The sequence below is a fragment of the Pangasianodon hypophthalmus genome, chromosome 27, assembly GCF_027358585.1.
Source record: "Pangasianodon hypophthalmus isolate fPanHyp1 chromosome 27, fPanHyp1.pri, whole genome shotgun sequence".
NCBI lineage: Eukaryota > Metazoa > Chordata > Actinopteri > Siluriformes > Pangasiidae > Pangasianodon > Pangasianodon hypophthalmus.
The window spans coordinates 8,131,651-8,148,743 of NC_069736.1; the positions used below are offsets into that span (position 1 = coordinate 8,131,651).

General features: G+C 38.5%; 1 protein-coding gene across 2 annotated transcripts in view; it reads right to left on the reverse strand.

Annotated features, from left to right (window-relative positions):
* Positions 1–17,093, reverse strand: part of zzef1 (zinc finger, ZZ-type with EF hand domain 1) — a 74,031-nt gene that overhangs the window by 37,762 nt on the left and 19,176 nt on the right. The window contains exons 11-30 of one of the 2 annotated variants that reach the window (XM_053230329.1): positions 14,730–14,875; positions 14,324–14,438; positions 12,665–12,886; positions 12,340–12,431; positions 11,852–12,081; positions 10,799–10,932; positions 10,650–10,717; positions 10,318–10,432; positions 9,653–9,812; positions 8,761–8,882; positions 7,387–7,506; positions 7,074–7,243; positions 6,296–6,377; positions 5,590–5,791; positions 5,065–5,207; positions 3,565–3,808; positions 2,786–2,865; positions 2,608–2,698; positions 1,552–2,029; positions 624–788 (exon numbers count right to left, since the gene is read on the reverse strand). In XM_053230329.1, the coding sequence (XP_053086304.1) occupies positions 624–788; positions 1,552–2,029; positions 2,608–2,698; positions 2,786–2,865; positions 3,565–3,808; positions 5,065–5,207; positions 5,590–5,791; positions 6,296–6,377; positions 7,074–7,243; positions 7,387–7,506; positions 8,761–8,882; positions 9,653–9,812; positions 10,318–10,432; positions 10,650–10,717; positions 10,799–10,932; positions 11,852–12,081; positions 12,340–12,431; positions 12,665–12,886; positions 14,324–14,438; positions 14,730–14,875 (3,179 nt within the window). Of the gene's footprint in view, positions 1–623; positions 789–1,551; positions 2,030–2,607; positions 2,699–2,785; positions 2,866–3,564; positions 3,809–5,064; positions 5,208–5,589; positions 5,792–6,295; positions 6,378–7,073; positions 7,244–7,386; positions 7,507–8,760; positions 8,883–9,652; positions 9,813–10,317; positions 10,433–10,649; positions 10,721–10,798; positions 10,933–11,851; positions 12,082–12,339; positions 12,432–12,664; positions 12,887–14,323; positions 14,439–14,729; positions 14,876–17,093 lie in introns of both variants that reach the window. The other variant, XM_034300580.2, reaches the window with a different exon arrangement.

The window sequence follows — 17,093 nt, forward strand, 5'->3', positions numbered from 1 at the left end:
CACGTTTGAGATATAACCAACATATGAGGTCATGATGAGATCCCATGGTAATCAGCGTGACCTTTTACACAATATTACACTATACTGCGCAGTTCAATCTACACAGCAGTCCTTAAGCAGTGCCTGTTCTTGAGTCAGCTAAAATCCAAACTTCATAAAGGTTCTAAGTGCCACTCAGCATTGGACTGGATTAATAAACATCATTTAACAATCATGTCCATGTTCGTAATAATGTGAAGATCAATATGGCCATGTTGTTTATAAACGCTCTATTGTCTGCCTACAAACGGTCACTCGGCATGTGTGTGTCATCTCCATGATTAACACAGGAGCGTCTTGGAAGCAGGCACCATTGTAAAATCTTACAAATACCAGGAAACACATATAAATTGCAGTCCATGGTAATCAGCTATATCATACAGATGCATTAGCCAGATATTAGGGGGAAAAAAAACAAATATGCATGATAGTAACATCCTGACAGCCTGAATCAAAATTAAAACAAATCATGAGGTATCAGTGACACACCCACACCTATTACCCCTGTTACCCCTGTTATCATAGTTTGAACAGAAGAGCAAACACAACCGAACAACTCAGCGGTACGAATAGACAAGTCGTACTTGGTGAAGTCTTTCTGGCAGGCCAGCAGCTCCTGCAGGAACAGAATGCAGGGAGCCTGGAAGAGGTGCGGTTTCCCCAGGGACAGTAAACACTGCTGCACCATGTCTAAAACTTCACACACACTCGTAGCCTGGGACTTTTTTAAGGCAAGAGTCTGTAGAACACTACACACATATACACACACACACATACACAAACACACAAAGAGAGTTGAGGAATTAGTTATTGTATGCTGTTTGACCATAGCATATAGACAGACACAGTTATTTAATATAATAAATACATAAATAAAGTACTACACTGTAGTGTCTGAAAGCCAATTAGTGTTATTTCAGCAGTTCTGGAAAAATCTCAGTACATTTCTCCAAAAAAAAAAAAAAAAAAAAACATTAAAAATTTAGTTAAAATAATCTAAGAATTAATCAATATAATAATTATAACAAATATTTTTTAAAACTAATAAGTTATAAAAATCACGATGCTTTATATTAAAGTTTTATTAACCATTATTTATTGCATTTTTAACAATAATACACCACAAATTTCCACATCAGTTAACCACAAGTGATTAAAACTTATACTAGAAAAATATTTATGTTAATGTTGTGGAACATCCACGAAACAAGTTAATTAATTTTCTAGCAGCTATAAAACAGACGTTCCCTCACCAGTCCTCTTCTTTTTCTCTCTCGTGAAGTTAGTAAGACAAAGAAATGCAGGTTAATACCAAGAAACCACAAAGCTTTCCATCCTAAAGACTTTCCCGTGTCTTAAAACGTAAAGTTACAGCTCTACCTCTGACGGTTACAATGCGCTGACACTGGAGACTCCTTCCACAAATGCTACACAACCGTCTCCTTACAGAAAACATCATCATATCAACAATTACACATTTTTAAATCTGTTAACGTGGAGTGTCCACCATACCTGGTCTCACTAATCGCCATGTCCTTCACAAAGCTGAAAATGTGTTTGAGAATTGGGAATCTCTCTTTGACTGAGGGCATGGGGCGCGTCTCCTCAACCGAGCGGTAGGAAAGCAGTCTGAGGCGGCCGCGGCTGAAGGGCGCTCTGCGGGAAAAGGCCAGCGGGGACACGGGCTCTCCGCACTGAGAGTGAAGGCTCTCTGTGGATCCTCTCGAACCCTGAGCACTGGCACTGCTGGAAGCTCCGGGATCTGAGGAAGCAGAGCTCTGAGCCTCTATCCTTGTAGGACTCTGGGAGGAGGAGGGAGCGGGACAGGCCTGGAAATCACTTTCTGATATAGACATAGAGTGAGGGAGAGCGGGGACAACTGGGCTCTCTGCTGGTTTACAGGAATCAGGATATGGAGGAGGCGCAGTGGCACTGCCAGCACCGGGGCTGAACCTGAACAACAGCAAGCTCTTACTGATGCAGATCTCAGCTGGAGAGAGACAGACAGAGAGAGAGAGAGAGAGAGAGAGAAGAGAAAGAGAGAGAGAGAGAGAGAGAAAGACAGTAAGAACATATGGAAAGGATGTGAGAAATAGACAAAAGTTTTTTAAAAAAGAGAAAACGTGGTTTCATGACGTACAAAGTTAATGTTAAAAAAATTAATAAAAGCAGATAATAAAAAAATAAACATTTTTATTTAAAAGTATTTACCTTTTTCTTTATTTATAAAAACAAATAGTATTGTTTATTTATTTATTGCATGTTTCTATTAATATTTATAATAATAATAATAATAATAATAATAATAATAAGAGATGGCACAATACCACTTTTTCAGCCAATATCGATACCCATGTGATTTTTTTTTTCTTTAAATCTATTATAAGCTTTACAACTGAAGCATTTCAAAAAATACACATAAATATGCAGCTTAAAAAAACAAAGAAACAAAACAAAACTGCAGCTTTTACACAAAAATCACTCGCATTACAAATATAATTAATATAACTCATAATACATTTAATAAGAATAATATCCTTTTTTCATTAAATAAAGGAAAAAACTAACCCAGAGACTCTGGCGTAACTTCGCCTTGACTGTCTCCTTTCTCTCCTGACCCATTCATTTTGACCAGCAGGGAGCGCTGCTTCATCTCCAACTAACACACAAACACATGGTTCACTTCAAAACAACTGACGCATCACTCATGTGAATAGACTAATAAATGAGTAAGGCTCAGTCTCACCATCCATGTCCTAATGCCATCAGCGAGCATGTAGACTTGCACAAGGTCCTCACTCACACAGCTCTGCCCCTGCTTTAGCACTGGAGGGGCAAAAAGAGAGCGACACATGGGGCATGTAAACACACTGTGTATACGGTTAGTTCAGAAATGACAGTTTATTGTATTGTTAGTGTCAGATCTGGTAATGGGCAAGTGAGTTGCGGATAATTTAACAACAGCTTACAATCCACACACACAATCTGTGTGTGTGTGTGAGTGTGTGTGTGTGTGTGGAATACACAGACATCCAAAGCTGTAGATTGCCTACCAGTGTTAATTTAGTCAACATTACTAACATTAACATTTTGTCAGGGAATTATAAGACAAGAAATGCACATTGTGGGAACAATAAAAACAATTTTTAATTTAGGCTAATTGGCTTTTTAAGTGCTGTTTTGGAAGGATCTGGAAATTGACAGGGTGATGATTGATATCACCAAGTGTCATGAGATTTCTCAAAAATTGCTGAACAAATGCTGCACAAACAAAAATACTCTCATTGCTAGGAACATGTGTGTCTACATGTGTGTTCCTAATGTTTTCTTGTGTTTAGTGAAAAGTGTCTGAAAGCATACTGCACTAAAAATGAAAAAAACCCTTATAAGTGTAAATGAACCATGCAGATCTTCAATCCACTACAAATACATTTAAAGGTAAATAATAACTCTGAATGAAACAGGACAGGATTTCAGATTACCCCTGCTCTTAAAACTGGATTATTTCACAATAAGACTCTTTACCAAAGTTCCTGAGGGAAGTCTGAAGAGCTGGGGTGTGGTACACCATAGCCGCCCAGATTGCATTTACGGCCTGATCGACCTTCGACCCCGCAGCAATCTCATTCCTGATCAGCTGCTTCTTGCAAGACAGCATGAGGTTCCTCATAAGCTCCGCCCTTTCATCACACGACTCACGGGAAGGGTCCCAGCGAGCAAAGTCCACCAGGAACTCCACCAGGTCATCTCCAGAGGAGACAGATTTTGTCTGGAGGACAGGATTGTGTGCAAACAAACAAAAAAAAATGTCATATTTGACAGACAGACAGACTTTATTGATCTCCAAGGGGAAATTTAATATCCTGCTTAAGAGCTGTGTGAATGGATTGAACTGTTCAAACACATAATTAAGTGTGGACAAATCATAAATCCATTAGCTAGCAAGGGAACAATCTAATGTGTTTGCTTAGTTCCATGTTTTGGCAGCCCAGAAACCTCACTGACTAGACAGCTAACAATGTAATAACGTATAGTGGGCTAGTGTACTATTTTTAGTTTATTAAGACAGCATGAGGTTCAACATCTGTCTAATGCACCGTATCATGTTTGCGCCCTAAACAAGAAGTCATCAAGTCGCTGACCATCGTTTGGCCAATGAGATGTGCTCTTCTGCCTCACATTGCATGTGAAAGATATTATTAGAGTACAGCCTGCATCTTTATTTCCTTTCGATATGTTTTGTCAGTGTTCTTGATTCTGAAAATCAGGATCATCTGTCATCCGTGCACACTAATTATTCACCGTTCTACGGCCATAATACCGTCAGCCAGATGGCCAGGGGCGTAGTTTTTTCCCTTCTTTTTCTGGTTGTTGAATGTACTCACCTGCAGGGTAAACTATAAATAAAAAAAACTAATAGCTCTGGACTCAGGGCACCTGAGCTACTGACTGATAATATTTACAAATTAAAAGGCAAAATATGCATATTTGAGCATTTTACATTCGTTAAAGTTTATGAAAGCCCGCATTTCCACATGAATTGTGTCACTTCATGTAAGAAAAGTGCTCTGAGTAAATGCAAGATTTACAGCATACCAAGTTAAACAGAGAGTTTTTAATGCCAGAGGCAGATTTTAAACTGTTAAATATATGGATAAACAAATATGAAACTTTACACTTTACGCTAAAGTTATGATATCACCTTGTTATGTTTTTATTCGACTTAAAATGATAGTGTAGTGCTACTTCTAACACGCACTCCATCTGTCGCAGTAAAACAACGTAGATTCAGAATTCTGGTGCATTTCAATACTACATCTTTTAGCTAACAAATTGATTTCATAGCCCTTGACTACACATACAAAAAGTCTAAATAAATAAAAAATACAAACTGCATATACTGTACACTCATAGAGTTATAACGAAACGCAATGCTATATTACATTCTTAAGCTCTAGGTGAGGTACTTCACTGCAGAATGAAATGATGTTGGATTCAGTGATCCGTTTGTTTGAGTGCTTGTACCTGTTTTGTATCGTTACCACAGTGTTCAGGTTCTCGGCTTCTGGCTGGTCCACTCAGGCCATGTGTGAACACCGGCTTCCACAGAGGAGAGGAAATCACGTGGTTCATCACGGCTGCAGGAAGCTCCTTCACACTGTGCACCTCTGAGAAACCCGAAACACGGCAAAAACAAGCCATGAATGACGTAATGACATCAACATTTCACTAAAGAATGACCTGAACCAGGAAAGTAAGACACTGTTTACACTGAGAACATGTTTTAACTGGTTATGGAGGTATATGGTGGCCTTATGTTTGCAGCGTTCACACGTTTGGAATTGGAGAGTTGGATTGACGACGTGACAAATCTTAGGATCATCAAAGAAGAAAGAAAGAAAGAAAGAAAGAAAGAAAGCTGAGTGAATATCAGCACTCAGTAGAGGTGCAGATCTACTCAGAGGAATACACCTATTTTAGGATCACCTCCACTCGTCCGTACGATCGTATAAACAGGAAGTTAAGTAGAAAAACTCAGAAATATCATACCGTGAGTGGATTTGAGCGCCATGGTGCGTGAAGCCAGACGGCCCATCAGCCTCGACACCAGGAGCTGCAGGTCAGAGATCCAGGACACGCTGATGTCTGGAAGACCGAACGCCGTCACTGTGAACTTGTAGCCCCACTCGGTGTTACTGCTGTCTGAGTGGAACAGGAACTGCAGCTGGTGGCCTGCTTTAAACGTGACTTTCTAAAAAAAAAAAAAATAATAATAATAATAAATAAAAATAAATAATTTTTCAGTTTGTTCACTTTACCACATTTTGTAGTGTGAAACAGCCTTATTTGGAATTATACGTCATAAAAATGCAGAACATATCACATTATATTGAAGTGCAGCAATATAACAGCCGTATAGATTGCAAAATTATACGCAAATAAAAAAAGGTCAAAGTCAATAACACATTTTGGTCAGTAACTGAGGTTACGGCAATGAGTTGATTTCCCCTTTGTTCAAGTCTTTCAATTTTAATTACAGCCCACAAGATGATTTTAATTTAGAACATGGATATCATATTCACTCAGCAGGCCAGATTAAACCTTTATTGGACATGACTGCTCTAGATAATGGGACTAATACAATGGACATCACTACTCTAGATAATGGGAGTAATACAATGGACATGACTACACTAGATAAGGAGACTAATACAATGTCAATTTCATTAGTAACTGATACATATTTATAGCTCACCTTTGGCCACTTTTCAGAGCCGACTTTCATGTCATACCGCACTTTGCCTCCTCTGGAATCGGTAAACTCCAAATAGTCGTACCTGCCAGTTCAAAATACAAGCTACTTAACAGACAGTAATGTGGCAACTCCTTTACTTTAAAGTAGAAACACTTTCTATAAGTTTTATGAATAATTTTTGCACAAGTTAATGTGTAACTATTAGAAATGAGCACTCTTGAGTAGGGATGCTTCAATACCATTTTTTCAGACTGAGTACGAGTCTGAGGACATGCTTCTCAGCACGTGTTGATACCGATACTGATACAGGAATGACCTACTTCCACCTTGACACCCTTTTAAAAGGAAGCGTGTCTCAGTGCTCGCAGAAGTGAAGTGCTCTCACATGCAACAGTTTCTCCGCACACCCGGTTGACTCCTCCACACTTGCAAATATCTTTGCACTCATTTTTAATGATTGCTAATACTGTTCCGCATGCTCGTGCTCTTTATTAAGATTTCGTTTAAACGTCTTAAGATGTTTTATTAGGTTACTGGTATCGTAGGAAGATGCTGTGGTTATTACTATAGATATTTTCACAGAGGACAGATTGCAGTCTGCTTTGCTTCGATTAATGCTTTGTCGTCATTAATCATGTAATATGTCCAGGTCATTCTGTGTCATCTGTTCATTTTGTGGCATAGCAACATACACTAGGCTTATGTCATTACACTATCATATGGTATAGGCAGTTGATGCATCCCTAGTTATAAGTGTTAAGAACACAAACACTCATACCTCTTCTCTGTCTCGCAGCGTTCATCAAAATCCACTTCGAAATATGTGGCACCGGGACAGAGGAACACAGTGTTCTCATGTTTACTGTCTTCATAATTGTGAGGGGACTCCATGACCCATGTTCTTAACACCACCGGCTGCTGAGGATGCTGCCAGCCGTCCACATCCCCCTATAAAAAAGTGCAGCACTTCATTAGGCGACAACTATAAATGCTTTTACTATGGGCCCTATTTCATCTGGACATTTACTGTATACAAGTAGATTAATCATAACGTTCAGACGTGACCTCAAAAAAACATGCATCTCACTCACCTTGGAGGAATCCTCTACACCGCTGCACAGCTTCTTGAGCAGGTCCACCAGAGAGAAGAAGCTCTTGAGAATGATGCAGTGAGGAACGTCCAGAGCACACAGCTCCAGCAGGAAGATCGCCTACACCAACATTATAGCCAGCGTTATACAGGGATTAAAAGGCAATGACGGAAATGTGCTTCAAAATACAAACAAATGCAATTTATCATTATCAAAACTTTTTTGCCAGCTAGCTCAGTATGGCATGCATTATCAAAATTAAACACACCCCAGTTGGGAAATACTGTGGATGCATATACAACAAGTGACACTGACAACGCTACATGAGCTAATATACTATAGCTGCACAATCATCAGTTGCTAAGGGATCTCTATTACAGCCCCCGATGATTGCCTGTGTAACAAGTTTAGCAGTTTTATTTTTTTACAATGTCCATTTTGGAATCAAACGGCTTTTACTCTAGAGTAAACTCCCTTTATGTTAGGAGTGTGGTGCGGGTTTAGCAACGTAGGGACTCATTTTGGTGGTTGTTAGGGATGTAACCGAATATGAATACTTTATTCCGATTGAACAAAGTTTTCTAAACAGATATAAAGACAGATTCAAATAAGGAATACTATTCTTCATTTTTAAAGAAAGCTTGCCTAAAAGGTTCACCAGGCATCTTGTTCAGACTATAGATGTGCATCAACATCAGCGTGGGTCACTGTGCAATTCATTCATTCATTCATTCATCCTTAGTAACTGCCTGGTCAGGGTCACGGTGGTTTTAAATTAGGCTACTAGTTTGTTTATATTTTGGAAAATAGAACTATTATAATTTATCATGGGCACTTACAAACAAAAATAATAACTTTGTTTCGATTAAAAAAAAAAAACAGCCCCACACACATCTCTAGTTGAGACCAATTATGAACTGGAGTGATGTAGCTGAGGTTGAGGAACTGTCAGAGCCAGAATTCACACACCATGCTGACAGTGCTGGCATTTCTACGCCCACTATAGGTTTAAATCAAAAGTAGATACAAGTACGGATATTTGAGGCACTAAACAGGTAGAGATTGTGGTATATTGTTACAACCCTTGTGTTTATGTAGGATTTGCCTATTCAAATGGCACTATTCTACTGTCTTTGTGTCTCAAATCCTGTTTGCCTCTCCACAAAATCTGAAAAAATTCCAAAATATAAGCTCTATCTAGGACCCTTATGTCATTTTTACTTTTTTTTAAATCTTCAGCTATCTTAGCAGTTTATCATTTTGTAATATTCTATTAAACTATGGCCACATCTCATTTATACAAAATAACTCTGACAACATTAACTGGCACACAGAACAGAGTGAACTAACAAGGCATTATGGGTAAGTCAGTACCAGCTGCCTGGTTGCCATGGTGACGATGGAGTTGCCGAGCTTGGCAATGATGTCAGTCGCAGAGTATCTCTCCAGCAGGGAGCTCAGCGTGGTTCGGGTGTTGGCGAGGAACTGTGCTACATCTGTTCAAGAGAAAGCACTAGAGCACTTAAGAAAATCTTAAATCAAAGAAAACTCCACAGCAGTGCAGTCCAGTGTCTTCTTATTGATCAAATTAGGTATCAGACGCTGACTCATATCACTATAAATAAGAAAGACTTCTTCAGTGTTAGTCTCATTAATGCTCAATGACGAAGCGTTTTTAAATTCTGGCAACAATGAATTGCAATTGAAATTCAGTTTTTAAAAAAAAAAAAAAAAAAAAATGAAAAGAAAAATAACAATGTAAAAATGTTATCTATGCATTAAAATCCAAAAATAATATTTTAGTACGTTTATATCGTGTACAATATGATTACAAAACAAACATTTCAAGTATTTCTACTTATTCAACTTGAAAACATTTCCTGAAAACTTTTTTTTTTTATTGAATTTTATGACCTGTGATATCAGTCATTACATTATTAACTTCATGATTGATCCAAAGCAATCTAGTTTGATAAAACAGCACAAATAAAGTTTCTGATACCACAAACACAGCAAGAATGCAAAAGGCTGTTGATTTTACTGCCATTTGAAATGACCTCACAGATCGAAGAAGTTTGAATAAGTGCTTGTTTGAATAGGAGACGAGCATGTTAAATAATGTGAAAGTAAAAGTATAGATGAAAGAAATGTAGAATTTAACCATCTCCAAGTAAGAAAACGAATTCTAGCTTAGCTCCAGGCGTTCATAAAACCTGACACATAGCGACAATTACACGCAGCTGAATTTTTATCAGTTTCAGCTTACATTTGATCAGGATGTCTCTGGCCAGATCGCAGGCTGTGGCCATGCCTCCTTTGAGCTGGAGGAAGCACCAGGAGAGCAAACTGCCCTGCAGAGCCCAGAACAGAGAGAGCAGGACCTTCCGACTGGGTCCTCCAGAGCTGTCCACCATCATCGCCTCACACTGAAACACACACATGGAGATATTACAGTCCAGCCTAAACAATTCTCCTATTATAAAGCAATAGCAAAATGTCTAGTAGTATAGAAGTTGGTAGAAATTGGATAAACCTTAAAGGAACCAAATAATTAAATTGGAAATGTAAGCACAGGGCTAGTTTGAGTGGATTTTCATGTACAACAGTCACAAAAAACATCAAGTCAGTGGCAGTTCTGTGGGCGGAAACTCCTCTTTAATGAGAGAGGTCAGAGGAGACTGGCTAATGGTAACTCAAATAATCACGCTTTATAACCGTGGTGATCAGAAAAGCATCTCAGAATGCACAACACATCAGACTTTGTGGAGGATGGGCTACAACAGCAGAAGACCACATTCTCCTGTCAGCCAAAACCAGGAATCTAAGGCTACAGTGGACAGTTCAGAAAGGAAAAAAATGGTTGCCTGGTTGACATTTACAATTTGTGTGAATTTTTCTGTCTGCACTAATGTGCATATATAAGGAACACACCTCTCTAGTGGCTACAAGGAGCAGTGTGTCCATAACGTTGAGGATGGGGGAGATGTCAAAGTCAGCGGGCGCTCCTTTAGGAGGCAGAAGCAGTAGACCGCTCGGGTCCTGATCACTGCAGAGACACAGCATGTGTGTGAGAGAGAGAGAGAGAGAGAGAGACAGAGAGATAAGGAGAGAAGGTACAGTAAAATATAAAGTATATATCTTATGCTTTATCACTGAGTTTGCATCACGGTGATGAAAATAAAATAAGGTCCTCAGGAATACTAACGTAACTTCTGAGCGTTATTTGAGTTTAGCTGTGTGTTGTATGTGTGTGTGTGTGTTACCTGAAATAATTACAGAGTGACTCGAATGTCAGCTTAGCCGACTCGGGCTGATCTTCCTCTGTCAAGTTCTTCTATAAATGGAGAGAAAAAGGACATATAACATACAGACTAGACCACAAGCTCATGCTCTCCCACACTCACACACATACCATCATGTCAAAGAGTTTGTCTCTCCGGCTCTGTTTGTCTGGGTAGAAGATCGCTGCGCCGCTCAGGATGGCCTTCACCGCCTGCTTCCTCAGAGCTTTTTCCACTGCAGACTCTCCTTCAGGCCCGTCCACAACTGCACACAGCCAACATCATTCATATCATTCTTTACTAATATAAAGTAAAGAACCGTATTATTTACTGAAAGCACTGATGTCCCAGGTTCAGCATGTAGTGTTTTTATTGTTTGTTTTTTTTATTATACAATTTAAGTCACATAAAAATTTTAATTCAGTGGGTAAAATGTTTAAACAGAAATTTTATATGAAAAAATGACCAAATACCAAAATATCATTAAACATTCACTGTCAAGCAGGGCTGCGATATAATGACGATATAATATCCATACGATGAACAATAATTGTTGCTTTTTGAGATATTGCGATATCTTTTATTACTAAAAAATAATAATTACAAACTGATTGGAAGCATCATAATGTTTAAAATTGTAAAATATAGACTTTTTTTTTTTTTTTTTTTTTACAGATTTTTATTTTTTCTCTGCTCTTCTTCTACTTCTCTTCTTTTCTCTCTCTCTCTCTCTCTCTCTCTATATATATATATATATATATATATATATATATATATATATACATACACACATACACACACACACACACACATATATATATGTATGTATATGTATATATAAAATCATGATACACATTGTATACTATAGAAATGCCTCATAAAATACAGCCATAAAATTAAATTAAACAAGAAAAATCTACAGTTTATACTCCTGCATTAGTGTATTTATCTTAATCAAAGATTCATCAGTGGAAAAAAGTCATTACAGGATCAGCATCAGGTGATTGAATGGGGAGGAAAACCAACCAACCAACCAACCAACCAAACAACCAAACAACCAAACAAACAACCAAATAAACCAATGAAACTGGTGCATGCTTAGATATAAACAATGTATTTTTGAACAATTATGAATGATCCTGCTTTATTATAATTATTACATAAAGCAGTGTTACTGTTCATACCCTGACAGAGGTGACTATAAAGCTCCCCTACAGCCTCAGCTGGATCCACATCTGTGCTCACTGATGCTGCAGCTGCGGAAGATGATGAAGATGACGACGATGATGATGATGACGATGATGCCGTGTTCTCCGGCGAACCCCGGGACTCTGGCAAGGCAGGAAGAGCTGGGAAACAGTTCTGAAGGAGCTGGAGCAGGAGGACCCGGGCCTTCATTGCATCCTCTCCATCTCTGACAAAAGCACACATTCAAAGAAGAACAGCCTGCCGTTAGAGCAAACAGGGCACATGTCGAGTCTTCAACAGTTACACTACAGTCTTTAATAAAAATGCAATCATTGTAATCACAGTTGCTGAAGAATTAGAGGAATACAACACATCGGGATGTATTGTTATTATCCGGAAACATCACACCACCCCAGCGTTGATTGTTTTCCTATAACGGCATGCCCCATTGTGTTTTATTCCTTACTTAAATCTGTATACTCACATAGACCTGAGTTTGCGGTAGAAATCCCAGAAGAGCGGCAGGTTCAGCCCACTGAAGTCTAACAAAGACTTCTGCTTTTGTAGCATCATGTCCTAAAACAACATGCACAGCTCCATTACTCTACACACAAACATAAACACACTTCCTAAACAACACTACCGCTTTGTACACTGATCCAAGAAATACGGCCTCCTGGTTAATCGCTCTAACATCTACAAGCCTAGATGGTTTTAACAAAATCAAAAAATGATTATTACATGCACACTCACTGGCACATGTGAGCAAAGCTTGCCTGTGTGTGTGTGTGTGTGTGTGTGTGTGTTACCATGTCTCGAGTGAGCTGCTGAATGAAGTACAGAGTCTTTCTGATTAGTGTGAGGCCTGTGACTAGGCCGCCGTTGGCCCCCTGGGTGCGAGTGTTCAGTTGCTCCTCCTCCTCCTCCAGTCTCTCAGAGTCTGGACACACGTAGCCGCTAAAGGCTAGCTGCTGAACCCCGAGCCGCTCGGCTGAGTCCTGCCTCACGCACAGGAACTTCACCATGAGGAACTGGGCAAAGAGACACACACAGGATTACATAATCATACTTGCAGCAGAGAATAATGTCTGCACTACGGCCGGGTTACTGTGCTTACATTAACAGATTAGTCGAGTTAGTCACAGACCTACAGCCTTTACATGGTAAACGGAGAGGTTCAAAGAAGGGATTTCACAAGTTGATTCGATTTGTGTCACCATGGACATCTTAATACACCTCCATTTTTTATTTCTCTAGTTGAAATTATTATTATTTATTATTTATTATATCATTATTCATCACGCAAATCAATAGGATTAATGCATTTTCATTAGTGCTGTTCAAATATTCATAATATTTACATGTACAAATGCAAAATTATTAACATTTAAATGTTTTTAACTCCAAGTTCTACTTTTAGTTCATTAACCAAATCCTATCTTCTTAAACTTTTACGCTAAATGACTGTTGCGTTGATTAATGTAAGAAAAGATGTCTGAATTATGGCACACATTTATTTTTACATATTCCATTATTTATCATTTTTAAATTAAATATTAAAAAAGTAGGCATCCTAAACATGACATTACATGCAAGAAGGCACTTATTCGAGTGTTCGTTTCTGTGGCTGAATCCCTCAATGTAATGCACTATGTAGGTACTACAATACCATTATACAGATCCAATACCCTATGTAATAAGCATGTGTTATGAATGGGAAGCCTGCTGGTATTCAGCTTCAGAGTGTTAATTGTTAATTATTGTGTGAGGAAGAGTGAAAGAAGAACATCAGGACAAGAGAACTTTAAAGAGTTAAAAAAAAAAAAAGGCAGAGGTTAAAGGGTATGATAAAAGCTTTTTTTTTTTTTTTTTTTTACCTCCTTGTGATTTTATAGATAAAAAAATGGCAGGACAGAAAAAATACAAAATCTTTTAATTAATTTAAATTGCAGTGCGATTTCTAAAGAATGGGACTGGGGCAGAGGGGGTGTGGTCAAGTGTTGGTTTGTTAACGGAGGGTGAAGTTCTTCAGTGAGCGGTGGTGAGACGGTAAGAGGGAAGAGACAAGAGAGAGAATAATAATAATAATAATAATAATAATAATAATAAACAAAGAGTCAGATGGCGCTAACGCAAACCTGCCTCCCGTCTCCTTATTCCTCCCTGAACCCACAAGAGTGTTGATGTGGTTGTATATGTTTGTCAGAAACTCTTGCATTGATATTTATCAATTAATAAAAATAATAATTCATTAAATATTTAAGCATAATCTGATGTCAAAGTCTGGTTATGACATGTGGGGCATGATGCAGAATTATTCATGGAAAAAAACTGATGAATCTAAGGATCATATATTTTTCCCATTCCTACATAAATCCAGGAACGACAGCAACATTGATGCTTTAGAGGGGAAAAAGCACAGAGAGGAAAGATAGAGATAGAGAGAGAGAGAGAGAGAGAGATCCTACATTTGAAACACGGCACTGCTGTAGCTTGATCTCCACATCATTCCAGTCGTCTTCCAGCTCAAACCAGCCGACGGGATTCTCCTCTCTCACCTCTGCTGCTCCTTTATTGGAATGTCTGAGTGTGCATGAGAGAGATAGAGAGAGATATAAGGAGAGAGAGAACTAGAATGCATTCCGTTACTAAATTTAAAGCATGGCAGCACATGCTCTCTCACACACTTTGAGGTAAACAAACAGCCACACTTTCACACACAGGGCAGATGCACTACTCCTTAGTTTATTAGCTCTAACAATTATCTACACTTACTATCTTACTTACATCCAACAGTACTTCTGCAGTTACTCAGAACATGCGAAACCATGTGACCCGTCACATTACCACAAATTACAAAACAATTTGACGTACTTGTCTTGGACAAACTCCTTGTAGTCTTTAAAATCCCAGGAGTCGTACTTCCTGAACTTCTTGAAGTGCTTGTCTGCGTCAAAAACCTCAGAGTCGTTATAAGCGAACACCAGGCCACATTTAGCGCCGATGGCCCCTTTACGCACCTAATGAGGAAAAAAGTGAAAAACGAGTGAATAAGTAGTCAAAATATCACACAGTCCATTCTGCATGAATTACACCCTTCACGTAAACCAGCAAAAATGAATGTATAAAATAAACATTACACACAAGTCACAAAATTTGACATGGCGACGTTTTCTGTGAGAAGATGTTCATTTGGCATTTTGGAAGGAGTCTCCAGTTCCAGTGCTCGGTAAAAGAGCTAAAGCTATAAATAAGTTTTCTGACATTTCTTGGGAACAGGACAAGCTGCAATTTTTTTTTGTCTTCAAGAAGGAATGACTCTTGATAGCTGCTATAAAGTAAATGATAACTGAAACTAACTTGTTTTGTGGACGTTCCACAATATTAAAATGTCTATAAATGAGTAAAATCTACGATATGTTCTTCTTTAATTAATATCATTTAAACTAAAATCCTTGCTGTGGCAGGGGATATGAAGATTAATCGTATAAGAGGATTAAAACACTTCAAGATGTGCTGTTATAATTAAATAATCTGCAGGGTTGATTATTTCCTTTTCCCCACCCTGAGCATGACATCACAAGCAATATGGCTGACTTGTAAACATATTCAAGGCTAATCCTTGTGAGTTTAATAAACTTGAGGAATGTGTAAAATTAGTGACATTAGACACTGGATGCTTATTAACTTCCTTCTACTTAATTCTGACAAGACAGAAGTACTTGTACTAGACCACAGGCAGCTAGAAGTAAGCCTTCTGATTACATAGTAACTCTGAAGCTCTTGTAGATAATATTACTAGAACAGTCTTCTTTCATCTCAGAAATACTGCTAAGATAAGAAATATAATGTCACTACATGATGCAGAAAAACTAGTTCATTCTTTTGTTCCCTCTAGGTTGGACTATTGTAATTCCTTATTGTCTGGATGTTCCAGTAGGTGCATAAACAAGATCCAGTTAGTCCACAATACAGCAGCGAGAATCCTTATTCGATCCAGAAGATATGACCATATCACCCCTATCTATCCACACGGCACTGGCTCCCAATCAAATTTCACATCGATTATAAAATACTACTATTGACCTATAAAGCACTGAATGGTCTCGTGCCGCAGTACCTGAGCGAACTTCTGGTCTTTTATGGTCCGCCATGCCTACGTCAATCGAAAGGTGCAGGCTCTTTGTTAGTACCTAGAATAGTGAAGGCTATAGCAGGGAGTAGAGATTTCTCTTTCAAAGCCCCACAGTTATGGAGCAGCTTTCCAGTTAGTGTTCGGGACTCAGCCACAGTCTCAGTGTTTAAGTCTAGGCTGAAAACAATTTTTTTTTCAGTAAAGCCTTTCGTTAATAGTTTTTTCACACCCTCATGTCTGTGTTACCTTCTGGCTTTCTCTTTTAGTTATACTGTCAGCTAGTCTTGCTGGAGTCCCAGGAGTCCCTAACAAGGAGCATACCTAATAATCTCTCTCTCTCTCTCTCTCACTCTCTCTTTCGATCTCATTCTCTCTCTCTCTCTCTCTCTCTCTCTCTCTCTCTCTCTTTCGATCTCGTTCTCTCTCTCTCTCTCTCAGGTACACATGCTACTCCTGAGATACCAGTGATCCTGACCCCTTCTCCTCTCTGAACTTTCCTGATCCATCCTGATGCCCTACTTCTGGTTGGAGTTCTCATCACCTGAAAACCACTCGCTGTTGCTGATTATGGCCCCATATGGACAGCCTAAAGATCAATGAGATTAATGTGGATAATACCACTTAGAAACCATAAAGATGGCTTAGGACTGCAATTGCTACAAACAGTTTTGCACTCAAGTCTCCATCATTGAACAGTTGATAACTTCAACAAAACAGACTTCAAGTTAAAACGACAATGAATTCAGAAATAACTCTAATGCTCATACATAAGTTGCTCCTAAGTTCATAAGATCTTGGTTACACAAGTGCACTTTAGCTTTAGAAGGGAAATTATTTATAATTTATTATTTATAATCCGGTGTCACCCAGATGAGGATGGGTTGCCTTATTCATTAGGGATAAACTTTAAAATGTTACATTTATATCCGGAATTTATAGATTTCTGTAAAGCTGCTTTGTGACAATCTCCATTGTTAAAAGCGCTATATAAATAAAATTGAATTGAATTGAATTAATCAAAGCACTTCTTCCGTGGTGAACTTTGACATGGCAATGCAGTAACGTTTACAGTCGACACTTTAACTCTATAATCCTGTCTGGGC